The 15,463-nt window shown below is 36.4% G+C and overlaps 1 protein-coding gene across 1 annotated transcript; it reads right to left on the bottom strand.

Moving 5' to 3' along the window:
* Positions 1-1,061: 1,061 nt before the first annotated feature.
* On the bottom strand, positions 1,062-15,113 carry hif1an (hypoxia inducible factor 1 subunit alpha inhibitor). Its single transcript, XM_083539584.1, has 9 exons — positions 14,044-15,113; positions 10,128-10,378; positions 7,935-8,083; positions 7,640-7,785; positions 6,885-6,991; positions 6,080-6,143; positions 5,252-5,362; positions 2,489-4,048; positions 1,062-2,202 (listed from the first exon to the last, which is right to left on the bottom strand). Exons 1-8 carry the CDS (start codon positions 14,521-14,523, stop codon positions 3,992-3,994), a joined length of 1,365 nt encoding a protein of 454 aa, XP_083395710.1. The 5' UTR covers positions 14,524-15,113; the 3' UTR covers positions 1,062-2,202; positions 2,489-3,991.
* Between the last annotated feature and the right edge of the window lie 350 nt (positions 15,114-15,463).

The following is a 15,463-nucleotide window of genomic DNA, read 5'->3' as shown; positions in this document are numbered from 1 at the left end:
ACAACTCTAATCTCCAACTTTTTCCTGCTTGGCTGCCATTTTACCCAAGCTAACTAAAGACGTGTGATTTCAAACACTGATATGTAGCAACATATCGCACAGGGGTGTTAATACAAAAACAGGTACCACATTGTCATGTATAGAATCAGCTGTGTTACTGTCTTCTGCGGTTACATCAGCAGCAAACAAGAGGGCGTCTGATCCAGAGGCCAGTCTGCATGACAAGGCACCAGATTACACAAATGACACACACACATATTCCTTGCACAATAACAGTGTAATATAATGCAACAAGCGATCTGTATTTATATTTAAACCTGTTGGATCAAGACAGCAAAAGTGAAAAAATAGTCTAATTTACACTAAAAATAAGTAGCTGCTGTAAGTGTTTTTGCTAGTACAAGCTGCTTCATAGCTGCTAATCAAACGCTTCCAGATGAAGGTAACCCACCTGTGATATACCAGACAGCAACCCAGCCCACCTTCAACAAAAGTTTATATACACAGTAACTGAAAGGAGCTACATCCAATTATAGGCATTAAAGCGTAAACCAAGAACGAATGCTGTAAATGCAGCACACAGTCCTCATGTTCATGTTAATGAAGGTGGGGTTTTGTTAGTAGCAAAAGCTTTATATTTGACAAATCAATCACTCCTAGGTTTTTTTTTGCCTTGACTCCATGTCCCTTGCTTCAGAGACATTTAAAGTTCAATAATATAATTTATTCACATTATATGATACCTCTATTGCAAAATATGTAACTCTCATTTCTTTTATTGTGCTTAAATTACCTAATTGTCTGTAATATACCTCAGAATGGACATAATAGACGTGTAACAATGACCATTTGGTATACAAGCCTTAATTTCCCAATGTTAATAGCACATGTACAAAGAATCACTGTAAAGCATCTCTTCGGAAAGAGACAGTTTTCCTATATACCAATGTATAGATACCAAACTCAGAGAATAAGCCACATTGTATGAGGCCATGAGCTTGATAAATAAACCACACACTGTTTCTGTATTGTTACTGTTACAACTCAAAATGTACACAGAGTAAAAGGATAAGGCTTTATTTCTAGAAGAAGTAAAATTCTTAACAATGAATTGAAAGCATCCTGAAACATTTGGGAAGTTTAGGTGAAAGTGAGAGTTCATCACTGCTTCTGAAAACCCTTTGATTTATGAACTACATGCACAACATGTGGAGGAGTTTATTCAGTGACTAATACAGTAAATCAACGCTTTTCAATAAAACAAGATTGCAGTAAACAGAAAAAGCACCAACTGAATAATATCAAGGGTGCAAGAAACGTTCCCTAATGGGGTAATCAAGAACAAGCTACCGTTGAGTTAACAGTGGGTTATAAAGCCATGAAAGATGCTAGGAAATGTACACAAATGAACTGAACACAAGGGTCTTCTTAGAAAAGAATGTTTCTGGCTTATGTTTCCCCTTACAATACTCTCCCTTGTGACCATTTATGTCTAATATGGCAAATTATATCGGTTTTGAACAATGTTTATGATTTGATTTACAAATCTTAATGAAATTGTTTATGATGAATCTGACTTTCCTAAACTTGTATAAATTTCCCTGACCAACATATAAAAGGTACTTTGTGTCAGACGTACGTCTGTTGTGTAGGGTTCAAAAGGGGGCGTGACATTTTTCTAATGTTGTAGCCCAGCTAAGGTCAGACATCATCTTAGCCCACCTACAGACACAAAATAAGTTCTACATCTTCAAAGTGAGGAGCCATTGCCAACCACACAACCAGGAGGTAAAAAGTGAACTCCAGTTCTACAGTGTAAAAGGTTATTATTATTATAGTTTTTTGTTAGTCTTGCTGAACGCATTTAATAACTTATCTCAATAATGGGAAGAGGATGATTGCTAGATGACAGCTAGCCATTTTAACCTCCTTGTAAAGTTTGTATTCCCAGTTGGTAGTTTGTGGGGATTAACAGAAGAGTATGTGAGTTTCTTTGCATTTCTGCAAAATAAACATGATTTCTATTAGTTAAGCAAAAATATACTTTGTTCTAAAGAACAAAATGCACAAATTAGATAAATTAATAGGCAGCTAGTTCATTCTGTGGGATATGACTTTATTATACCACAGAATAAGCATAAAGACATTGGCAATCTCTACTAAACCACTGCTGAGTTTCATGCAAACTATTTGGTAAAGGTTCTGCTCTTTTATCTGGCACTCATTAATGACTAACACTAATGTGCATAAAAAGTTTACTTTTTTATTACACTTCTGTAATACTGACTAATAAAAAGCTGTGAATATTTGGGGTGGCTTCCAAAATGGCATACTCTAATAATAATATATAGCATGTCCCTACAACAGTGTTATTACTATTTATGCATATTTTTGTTTGGGGAAGTGTGCATTGTGCTGTTTGGTACAGATCCTTGAGTTTTATCGAAATGTGAGCATGTGCTTCGAATCGGTTTATATGTTGGTATACCCCTATTTAAAGCTCTGTTTTCCCAAAATTAGTCTGGAACTTTTCTGGAAAATCTTTTGGCCAGAGGACAACATTTTAAAATCCTGCAACTTTTAGTACCCCCTCAATTAAGTGATAAAAGGTTTTAAGTGAAAATCCCAAATACTAGCTTTTTCAAGTGCTATACCGCCCTTCTTTTTCCAGCCAAATTACAGTCCAGCAACAGCCATGTTATAAACAGCAATAATACTAAAACAAAACAAAAAGAATAATTTCAGTCACAACTATATGTTAGAAAAAAATCAATTTGGCACATAGCACATACACAGTAAACATTTACAAAACCAAGTATGCAAATTTACAATTCCAAATATCAACAAAAATAATTTTGTGCAATAATCACTGCAATAATCATTCATTTCTACTTTGCTTGGATCCAGGGATCTGTAATCAAATTCTTTAGAAACATTCTGCAACTGGAGATAAAACAATACACAGGTTATTCAAGACACATTCCAAAAAAAAAGCCTAATTTGGAACATAGTGAGTGAATTAGATATCAGTTCAGCAAATAAATCTTTACAAGCAAATTAGACTTTGAGTTTCTTCGCGTGTCGATTTGAGTCATTTAATAATACAATAGTAGTTTCAGGAAAGGGGGACATGTCGTAGCCTTTTAGATCTGTTGTCATTTCACAAAGAAGAATCATTCCTATGTTGGACAGATTACTTTCTTACCATAAAATAAAAAAATTTTTTATTGAATGTATATGCAACAACTGAACATAGTTTTAATACAGTAAATTAAACATTTTCCCTAACTTGTGATTTGAGTCAGAAACATTGTACCATGTGTGAAAGGAGGTTACACTCAAACAAATGCACAGGCAAACAAACGCATGTGCACAAGAGGGATCAATTTTTTAGCAATTATCAAAATTTATCCTTAAAAAAAAAAACTTTTATCAGTTCCATTCCTTCAGGGGTTGAAAAAAAAATATATATTTCCTGTGCATCACTACTGTAACTCTTGTTGGGTGAGAGTAGAAAAAGGAGAAGGAAAAAAAAAAAAACAATTCTGATTTTCAAACCTTTAAAACCTGCATAAATTACAGTATACAGTAACAAAAAATACTAACACAAGTAAGGTTTGCTGGAAGCACTCTTAAAATGGACAGTAATGTTTCGACTACTTTGACAAGATAAACAAGGAAAATAGGTGCTATTGGAGGGGCGTGTGTGCTCTGGGTGTTTGTTTTTTTTTTTTCTCCCACACTGCATCATAAAAACTAAATCGGCAGAAATCACATATGTTGACTCAAAAGATGGAGCAAATCAATTCTCTATAGTGGTACCTTCCGTTAGCTGATTGAAAACATCTGGAGATATTCGAAGCAGAAATGCTGAAATGTGTGCAGCCGAAATGCTGCCATGCAGTTAACTGAACGATCTGAACATACAGACAAGTAGCTGTCCACATCCATACGCTCTACTACACATAGCACACCAGAGCTAAACTGCTCATTAACATGGGCTCTGCTCGTATCTCCCCTTGATCATCATGTTCAGCAACGGCCCAACCTGTCGAAAAGATGGAAGAACACATTTAGATTTGTTAAAATGTCTATTATCTTTGCTTTAACAAACAGAACGGCTTATAACAGCTTTTAAGTCCACAAAAATCTAATTCCCCGAGAAACTGGCTGATCACGGTTCACTGGCACCAGTTTATCATGGAAATGAAGGCAAGAAAATTCTAAGAAAATGTAAGGAATAATGTGCAGGACAATGGGACATCAAAGTACAGGACAACAAATTATAAAATAGTTATTTTACTTTTAAAAGGTAAATTTAAATGCAAAAAAATTTTACTCAAGTAGAAATGCAAAAGGAGTTCTTAAACTTTTACTGGAGGAATATTGAAACTTGGTACTTTTACTCAAGTACAGGATCCACAGCTATTATTTTATTTTTAACTATGTGACACACTGCACAAATGAGTTCAGGAGTCCATTTAGATCCACCAAACAAACAAACAAACACTGTCTCAAATCTTCTGCACTATTTTACACTGTTATTGAACATTCTTGATAATAAATTTTCCTATCACAGGTATTGCTTGAATTGTAAAACACTTATGCAGCAAGCTTACCAAATAATGTATTTTGTACCAGCCTTCTGGATTTTCTAGGTAATAATTATTTTTGAATGTAAGTTTATAGTTCTTGGTTTGAGATGCAGCCCATAACAACCATCAAGATGATATGTATAAAATTGATAAACAAATCAGTGTAAGGAAATTCCTTTGGTTTGTGGTAACTTACACAAGTATTTTACTAGCGCAATGAAAAATGTTATTGTAGTCCCTATATTATACGTTTTGAATTAAAAAAATGTAAGGTAGTCAAGGTTTGAACTCAGAAAATTCATAATGTCTATTTGGGATTGTTTGCTACAACTGTTTGGGAGTGCCTGGTCTAGCTGTGAGTACAGCTGTGGGTACAAGCAACATTTCCCCACTATGTGATTGTGTGCTCTGCTCACACCAAACCTAATGACTACTGTTATTTTATACATTGAAGATGTGAGCATAAGAACTCTCATGTGAAAAGGTTGAATAAATTCCTAAACAGCCATCAAAGGGAGTATGCTCAGGTTAGCTACAAAGATTTCTGTAATTGGGTTGAGGTCAAAAGACAGAGCGTCTGTCTCCAATGCGCTACTGAAGTGTTTAAAAATAGAATAAAAAAAAAAAACTGAATTTATTGCTCTACTTTTTAGTACCTCATGTGGGTCCCCCAAGGCTTCTCCTAACATCTTTTCAATGTTCCTCATAATGGCCACCTTCTGGTGGGCCTTCAGTGGGTACTCTATCCTTTTTGGAGTGGGTGCACCCTGAAAAGGACAGAACAGGTATGTTTCACTTGAGATCATGTAATTCAAAAGGCTCTCTATGTCTGGACTGACGTTACATGGCATTTTTGAAATGTGTGCATCCTTGTAGAAGCTGGGTCATTGTGGGTAAACAGATCATTAGTGATCCATTCAGCTGCTTCATTTGGAAATAATGAGAAACTACATTCAAAGTAGTCTTTCATATTGTATATCGGTAAATTCGCTTTTATTTAGTTTAGTTCATTTAGATTCTCCCCATGTTTTCAAGCCCTTTAAAATGGCATAATCCACAGCTATCTATTTATTTATTTAACAAATTATTATCTATTATTCATTATCTAGTATATGCTCTAAAAGTGGATGAATACTCAAAAAAGAAAAAAAAAAAAAGAGGTGATATTTATTGTACAAATGATTTAGTTATATATGGCCAAAGGTTTGAAAACCCCAAACTGTTACAGTGAAGTTTGACATACACTACTGAACATGGTTTTGTTTGCTGTAGTATTAAAATTTGCCTTTAGGGCAGCTAAGTAGCCAAAACATATCCCAGTATAACAATGCTACTAGACATACAGCTTGGTTGATGAAGACATGATTTGCTAAGGTTGGTACGGAAAAAAGTCAAGTATTCATCACAGAGTCGTGACCTAAACCTTTATTTATCTGGAAAAGAAACAAACAAACAACAACAAAAAACATCCTGTACATAATTACCTTGTACCAGAAGTTAACAGTGATCGTGACTCCTCCATTTAACAGGGACTCTATGTGATGCCACCTGCATTATTAAAACAGAAAGAATATTTCAAACCCTATCCAAGTTCAGCATCCAACTCCATAACATAATAGTTTATTTACACATTCCAGTTTATATATAATTGGATATCACCACTCCTGTTTTGTTTTGTACCCAAATGGGCTATTTACATTGGTCTATACAACAGGGTCATTTAGACAACTAGATGTGATTCATAACTGCTAAATTACATGTATCTGGAATAATATTTTATTACTACATTTGAGTTGGTATCACTGTCAGTGGAGATTAAATGTACAAACTAAAATATTGCCATATAGCCAACAGGTTATAAATTAAGTATGGCTTCTTTGTGTCCTATTTCCATTCATGAAGCAATAATAACAATTTGGCCATGTCGTGTCCAAAATGGTACGCAAAATACATTTGCATTTATACAATTGAATAAAAGCAATGGTGCATTTTGCTGTTACTGACTATGGGATAAACCATTATTCAGTTGTACACACAGAAATGTAGCTGCGCCAATATACTTTTGCTCATGCGATATTGCTAAAATTTTGCTGGCTAGTACACACAATTTTTTTTTTAATGGATTCTCCATTGATATTACTTTTTTTATAGATCACTGGTTAAAAATCAGCATTTAGCCCAACACAAATAGATTTATAGAACACACCACTTAGAATTCAATACCACTAAATTAATAATCACATTACTTTGACTAAATGTAAATAAGTGCCATCTACACAAATAACTTACCAGTACATAGGAATGTACAGCACATCACCTGGTCCAACAACAGCCTCATATCCAAAGGCATTTTTAAATTTGGGAAATTTTTCATAATCAGGGTTTTCAAAATCAACCTGCAAACCATTAAATATGCAATTAGAAAACGTTCAATGAATGTTTAAAAATATATATATATTATCTTTATTAGCAGATTCAAGACTGAAGTGTCATATATATATATATATATATAAAGCTCAAATACCACTGACTGACTCACTCACATCACAAAATCTCAAAAACCACTGAACGGATTGCAATGAAATTTGGAACATACCTTCCTCCTGGGTCTTAGGTGCTCACTAAGTAAGGGTTTTGAAAAAAATCGCCCTGGATCGCGGCTAACTCGCGAAAAACGCGATTTCTCACGCATTGTAAACTAACATTACGGATCCTCATGAAACTTACTACATTGTTTCTTATTACATGTTAGATGCACGATAAAAATTATTTTTAAAGTAGTTTGCCCTGTATCGGTACTACAAAGGGGTAGTACGTTATTTGTTGACGTTACGTTCTGATCTCTGATCATCCAGTCCTGCTCAGTGCTTACTGCTTATTTCCATATTGCTTAGCGTTCTGCCTTCCGTAGCGAAGCACGGGTACTTTCAGCTAGTGTATATATATATATATATATATATATATATATATATATATATATATATATATATATATATATATATATATATATATATATATATATATATGCATGCATCTGTCAATACCTGGCTCTGTCGGTCACATGGGTGATGAACAGGGTATGGGTAGAGACACTCAAACTGGTTTGGTGGGAAAAGGATGCATCTCTTATAGCCTTTGATTTGTGCGAAGAAATTCTGCTGCTCATCATAATGTGCTGGTGTCACGTTTCCTTTACCATGCATAAAGCGTGCAACAGAACACAGCGCAGAGATAGACGTTAAAATCATTTAAGTACTTTAAAAAAGAAAATGTTATAAAAATGTGGATGCTACTAAATGGCTGGCTATATACACGATGATACACTCGATGGCACCGTACCTTCCATGCCTATGAGGAGCAGGTTTGATGTAAGCTGTCCCCAGTTTAGTTTGGTTTGCTGCTTGTTGATCCAGTTCCAGTTGAAACCCAGAAAATCCACGACTATTTTACGCCCAACCGTGTCATTTAGGGTTTGCTGCAAGTACACTCTAGAAATCAAACAATGGAGTTGAATATAAAGGTCACAGAAGCAATTAAACAAATAAAAAAAAAAGAAAGGAAGGAAAGAAAGAAAGAAAAAAAAAAAAAAACACCAGACTGCAGCCCATCTGTTCATCAATGAACAGGGACCACCTTAGGACCTCTATCCAAGAATGCTAACCAGAAATTATTTGGGTGGGTGACTCAGTTTAGCAGTGACATTCAACATGGTAGTAGCATATTACAGTATATCTGTATGCTTTACTAGACACAGCAGTGCAGCTTGGTCTGAACAACAAACACTGGCCAGTTTATTTAAAACACAGTGTTGGTGTATGCAAGTTATAACCTATAGATTTTTGCTTTGTGTAAAACATCATGTAGCCTCTCATTAGTGGTTAGTGTTTGACTGCAGTACTGTTGGATATTTTTGGTTAGCAAACTGTTGTCGATACCACAGTGATATGGTTGGGGGGGAAAAAAAACACCACCACCACTGATGCACCCACACCACAACCATGCCAGTGTTTATGCTGGATCCAGAGCCCATTCTGAGGGTTCCTCTGTTCATTTTATTCTCTATATAGGCAGCATACAAGTCGGCTTAGAAAACAGATGCTACAATCGGTAAGTTTTGCCCTACCTACAACATCTACACAGCAGAGAGCACATGTAAGGTACTTTGATTTAAAACTGGTATCAAACTGGTATTTCAATGTAACACCTTTTTTTTGCAATAAACAGGGTCTTGAAAAGAGAGTTAATCTGTAAACAGCAATACGTTTTTCCATTAAATATTTACCATCTCAGTGGAAAAGTACACAAAGCGTCCTGATATTTTTCCATGTCAATTGAAAGTCAGAACTGACTGAACGATCAAAACTCCATCTGCTATAGGGTACACTACAGTAGCATTCTTATAACAAACCATTCTGTTATAGCAATGCAAAATACAACGCAGTAATAGTATAAACAATAATAATAATGGGGACATCAGACATTTGGAGCAGCGTGTTAAAAACAGGACTTGAGAACTCAAAATTTTAAAAACTGTTGTCAAAATTGAGGCAACGAGTGAGAAACAAAGCAAAAAAAAAAAGTTGTACAAGTGTGCACTGGGAAGGTTTTACAGTAAGTGACAGCAAAGGAAACACTAATCAGGACAGTGGTATACTTAAACCTATTGCTTAGGCAGGTGGAGTAGATCAAAAACAGCACTCCATATTCTATTCCATTTTAAGTGTGGCCTTGTTTGTAAAATAAGTGTAAAGTAACTTAACCAAGATACATTGCCAACACCAACACAAAAAACAACTAAATGAAAAACTAAAATGCGTAATAAAATACAAAACACCACTTGAAATTGAACAAACACAAAGTATTAATCATAAACAAACCATATGATTTTAGGTCGCTAAAAATGTCATGGCAGGATGGAGCATGGAGCTCAGTAGAATAGTTCGAATCCTCAAATTCCCTCAGCTCAGGCAAAATGATGCCAAGTATTGCTTGAGCCAGACAACGATGTGAGGACACATCTTGCTAACATTAGACCACTGAGCTAAAATTCAACCCACATGGGCACATGCTGTACTACATAAAATTGCAAGCTTTCTTGCAATGATCACAAACCACCGTATAAATGTTGTATGAGAGCATATAGAACATCCCTGAAGTTCAGTTAAAAATAAGAAGAATGTGTTTTGTAGCTTACGTCTTGCTAAATCTATATCTAATAGTCTAAGGAATTATGAATATCTTTCCATGCATCAATACAACAGGTCACATGACACAGAGGTGAAATCAGTGCATTAAGCGGTCTGTGTTCTTTCTGCCTTTTAGCTGGCTGATACCCGGTGGTGAATTTTATTTCCTCGTTGGATTTCATGCGCCGCTTCTGAACCCAAACTAGTGCATTTAGCTTGTCCACAACCCGCTGTTTACATCAGGACACATATAAACCATGGTTTGCATTTTATACAATACCAAACAACACATTTGTAGCTGCCAATTTTGTAGCTACAGGACATGTGACTCATTAATACACCTTACCTTGATCTTCCACCCAGCTCTTCTGTTTGGCGCATCTTTTCTACAAACTCGGAAAACTTCATCTCTATCCTGCGTGACTTTGGCATAAAGTTCTCAAAGTTTGACATTTTCTTCTCGTCATAATATAAAAATCTGTGGTTTTCGGCAATGTACACAGAAAAGTCCCCAGTGCCAATGTTCTCTTCCAAATAACTGATGTCCCACTTGAGCGCTGGATAAACCAAGTTCGTATCCGTTAACACCACAGGTTCCTGTAAACATAAAAAGGCAGGATGAATATGGATTCTTGGTTACATACATAGTTACTCAGTGAACTCAAGCCTCAGATTTTACCATCAGAGTCTTAAACAGCTGGCAGAACTAAACCAATTCTGAGTCTTCAATGTTTAGCTAAACAGTAAATAACAGAGTTTGACCCAATACAATCCAAATTAAACTAGTGGTACTCAGTCAAATATAAAACTGTCTCAGTGTTAGTAAAATCCTGGAGAGCATTGCAATAGGAATGCTCTTTAGGTAAGCCAGGCGCACTGCAAACAGCCATCCCAAGCAGTCAATTATTTAGAAAACTAATGCTGGAGCTTGGATATTTTAATATTTAAGGACATGCTAAGTGACATTATGCATTCAATCAGGGTTAAACAAGTTGTTCAACAAACTGCTGCCAACTTAGCACATTAATGATTAGGTTATGCTCTGCCCCTGATGCTCAATGAGATGAAATTTCTGTACTTGTGCTAAAAGTGGAGCTGCTATAATCTTATCCGGTCCTGATTAGTCATTTGTGAACATCAAATGGATGCATACCAAATACAGTCCTGTCCAGTTCAACTTGACCAGATGGAAGTGAAAGGAACAGAAATCTGAACTTTCTTACCTGAGAAGACCAGCAGTGTTCTTTGGTCATTTTCTTGTTGCTTTGTACAGCCATTATTTCCATAGAATAATAACTAATGCACAATTACGCAAAATTCACACATTACAATGACCTAAATTTAACTCTCTTAAAATTGTGCTTACATCAAGTAGGCTATTGCCCTTAGATCAGCCTCCTATTTTCATCAATACCCTTCAGTTACATAAAATACCAGAAAAACAGACCTCAGCTCAGGATTACATTTAATGGAGACCTGGAGCAATTCCATCATTTGCAGGTGCTTCTCTGTGCTTGTGTTTCCATCCATGGCCATCAGCCATGTCAGTGTTTTTCTCCTCCCCCGAGGAAATTAGAGCCCAAAGACCTACTGTTTGTCCACCTCTGTGGTCATATGATTATTTTAGTCCTGTCTGGATAGATACAACAGTAATTTTGCTTGCAGAGGCTGGTGCTAGCACTGGAAAAATGTATTTGCCTGCTGTTATTTTCCAAATTTATTTGCATAGCATGCATATCTCCTTTCCCCAAATTTGAAAAAGCTTTATGTTTTGTACAAGTTTCTAAAGTACAGGATATGGGTTAAAAAAAAAAAAAAAAAGTCCACATTGTCAACACTGGGAGTCATTACAAAAAATTTAAATCAGTCTAAATCTGAAGGCTGATTCTAAAGCCAGCTATAATTATATGTATTATAACTGTATTATAACTTCATTATTTAGTTGTAAGACAGCTCAAGTTCAACAACTAATGTTTTGGGTCTTTTTTTTTTATAAGAAATACATAATTGAGCAGTTACTGTAAATCCCTTACAAATCTAAAGCTGTCAGAATAGTAAACATGATCATATGATCATTACTACTACTAAAATTTAGGTCATGGTAAAGACAGTAAACCTTTCTTAAAATCTTAATGTCTGTTTACATTTTACCACTGCTACACGTATTATTATGTAGCAACTATTTTTCAAGTTAGGTTTATTTTAACAATGAAAGACGGAATATTAAAAAAAGAAATATATATATATATATATATAAATTGTGCAAGCTATTACTCACACATGCATATAACATCTGTAGATAAAGTACAACTGAATAACACACGAGGTAAAAAAAAAAAAAAAAAAACAAGAGCGTTAAACACACAAACTTAAAGGTAAACGTTGTGAGAAAGAAAACAACTCAAAAAGTCACATTTCAAGGCTATTAACATTTGAATACTTTTTTTTATGTAAAGTGTAAATAAACTCTTAACAAAGCAACTACAAAACTGGGCATTTATTTAGTCTTATCTGAAATGAAAATAAGTGTTACAGCCTGACCCACACCCAGACCCTGTTTTTTCATATCCACACATACATTGTGTGAAACTAAGGCCCATTTTTGTCACGATTAAAATAAAACCAAAACAAAATGTGATCTTTACAAGCCATCTTTGTCCAAATATATACTATTATAAGGTCCTTCCTCATAGCAGTGAAAACTGCTATAAGCCGCCTACATTTTAGATACTGAAAGTGTGTATGAAAGCGCTGTCTATTTGGTGGGTGTGCGCGCCCCGCGTGCCTGCGCGTGTGTGTGCGTGCGCTCGCGCGCAGTGCTACGTGACTAAAGGAACGTGCCGCTGTTCAGCTCAGCCAGTCTGAGCTCTGAACACCACCACGCAGCGGCCAGACCGTGGCCTTGAGCACCACATTATTCTAATGGGATTTCCGGTTCTTTTATTTTTTTTGGTGACTCACATTTGCTGCAGGTCCCCAATAAGAGCCGATTCCTTCAACTCCCAATTAACTCAGTGCCTCATTTTCTACACGGAACAAAACTATGGATAAAGTAATTAATTAATAAAAAATAACTTTTAATTACCAAAATACTGCTTTCCTTAAAGTACTTAATCTAATCTAAACTCATAAAAACACTACTACACACAGGTAACGACCAAAAACAGTAGGCTTCCTTGCGTTATTTTTTGCACGTGATTTGAAGTAAAGATTGATATATAAATTACAGGGGAAAATTGTGAAAGAACAGTAAAGAAAAATATTTAAAATATTAAAAAGTAAATTATGGCTCGCTCAAATGAGTCGACTCTTCCCCTTAAAGAGTCGGTTCCAAACCACACACTACAAATACGGGGTGATCCGTTGTGTTGACATACTGTTTGGTACTGTGGCTCATAAAACCGTGTACCTTCACGTGGAATCAGACAGCACGGTGTGGAACGAAATAAAGGTGCAAACATTTGATAAGTGCAATCTCTGAGCTGTGCTTATATCTGAGCGATCTCTGAGCTTTGTTTATATCTGAGCGTGGTCATGGGACTCACGAGTGTTGTTGTGAGTAGTGGAGGGGTGGCGCTAAACTCGGCCTGCTGGGACTCCTGTAAGGGTTTACAGCTCACTGTAGCTCGTATAAATCCGCTCAGTACACCAGCTTCTAATGCACAATGAAGCGCATTACACACAGGGGATGATCTTCAAGTCTGCAAGTGTGGCGGTAATGATGATGATGCAGTGTGCTTTATGATCACAAGCATAGCTACCTACCTTTAACAAACATGGATGATAATGATGAGACTTCAGTTGGAGCTCAATGGTTAAGGCTCTTTTTTACTGATCGGGGTTCCAGCCCCAGCACCACTATTGGGGCCCCTGAGGAAGGCCCTTAGCTTTCAAATATGCACATGTGCCAAATAGATGCATCTCTCTCTCTCTCTCTCTCTCTCTCTCTCTCTCTCTCTCTAGGATAGACAGATAGAGCGACTACTCTTCAGTGTAAACAGTTTCTTGCCTATCCGTTGTTCGTAAACATACCAAACAGACATGTTATTGTACGGCATTGCAGGCGATCAGTATGGCAGCGGCGTCGTAATGTAGCAACCTGGAGATGTTAAAACACCCATTTTTTCTTACATTAGAGATTTATAGTTATAAAGGTTTCCTGACTGAGCCAGTGAACATGTCAGCACAGTGTCAGCTACAGTGCTATAGGTATGACTTAGCACGCTAGGAGTAACTAGTCAGATACAGAAAGCCTACATTACCTCATTGTTGATCAGGATCTCCGCTCGGGGGTCTGTATGAGAAAGACGTGGGATCTGTCGTGTTGGGAAAGGGTATTTACGGAGCTGAGCTTCAGTCCAGCCCGGATCCCGAACATCTCGAAAAGCGCTATCTGCATCAGATGTCGCCGTGGCCATGTCCTCCTGCCTGTGCCTCTCCGTGCGGGTGATTGTCGTTGCAAGAGGGACTGCGTTGTGTTGTGGTTTCCTCCGATATGTGATAGAAGACTTGGAGGAGTTTCTATAGCAGCTGAAAGGTGTGAGCGGACAGACTTCCAGCTCGTGCACCAGTGCACTGTGCCTCGCCGTTCCAGCAGCTCGGGTTTGTTTGGCACCAGTGTGTTTGAGTGTGTGTGAGAGAGAGCAAGCGTGTGAGGTTTCTGTTCCGGCTGCGTGAAGCCAGACACAGTGACTCATGCACAAAACCAAAAACACTACACACACACACACACACACACACATATACCCCCGTGCGCGCGACCGATACTTTTTTAAAAATTATTTATCCCTATTTCCTTTACCTTTGTGTATGATTATTAAGCATTCCACACGTGCTTACATTTAGTGCTAAATAAAATACAAATAGACGCACGTGACAGTGTCTTCTTTTATATACTTTATAATACCCGATAGGCCTGGAAAACACCATGCAAACTTCACGATCATCAATGTAAACAGTTTATTAAGCTGGTTTGTTTTTCTAATGTGACAATCCATACTGTAAAACTCGCACACATTCCGATTTGGGAAAGTGACTGACCAAAGATAAATTTTCTGGAATTATTATTATTTTTATTTTTTTTAAGACAACCGTGAAATTAATAATTAACAGTCTCTGTCTGTTTTATTCCCGTTTCCTTAACAGTTCATCTCTGATGGTTTGGGTGGAAAAGATGATTTTTTAATAATACGCAAATATGAAACCATTGTGTTTTTTAAATATGAAAACAGCTTTAATTCAAAAAAAAATTTTATCTGCTAAAAAGGTCCTTACAGCCCAAACCATCTCCATGGGTTAGTCACTAATCCGGGTTGCCAGATCTTTATAACTCAGGATTTAAAACCTGACCAGATGTAGATATTGGAAACAAAACTAATTCTAGGTTTTGAACAAAACATTCTAGTCTATCTGTTGCAAATAATAAATGTACGCAAAATTCAGCATTCAAGATAGCTTTAAGTGAAGGGAATGTATTCAAATGGAAGAAAAAGCTTCACAATGATCATGAATGGTCTCTTTCCTAAAACAATTTAAATTCATTCCTAAAATCCAATTCCACTTTTCGCACCTCAGGCTCAAAATAATTACAGCTTTATATTTAAAAGAAGTGCTATACAGCTAAACCTCTAATTACAACATTCAATGAAATACAGTAGTTACAGTGGTTATAGCTCAATGCAT

The sequence above is a fragment of the Silurus aristotelis genome (genome assembly GCF_946808225.1).
Source record: "Silurus aristotelis genome assembly, chromosome: 4".
Classification (NCBI taxonomy): Eukaryota; Metazoa; Chordata; class Actinopteri; order Siluriformes; family Siluridae; genus Silurus; species Silurus aristotelis.
Note: the sequence above shows the minus strand (reverse complement) of the source record. Positions and strands in the feature narration are given on the sequence as shown.

Coding starts and splice junctions, on each gene's coding strand:
- hif1an (XM_083539584.1), bottom strand. CDS start 14,523: ATGTGTGTGTGTGTGTGTGTGTGTGTAGTGTTTTTGGTTTTGTGCATG. Junction 10,379..14,043: donor AGATCCTGATCAACAATGAG/GTAATGTAGGCT, acceptor TTATGTTTACAG/GAACCTGTGGTGTTAACGGA. Junction 8,084..10,127: donor GAGCTGGGTGGAAGATCAAG/GTAAGGTGTATT, acceptor TTTGATTTCTAG/AGTGTACTTGCAGCAAACCC.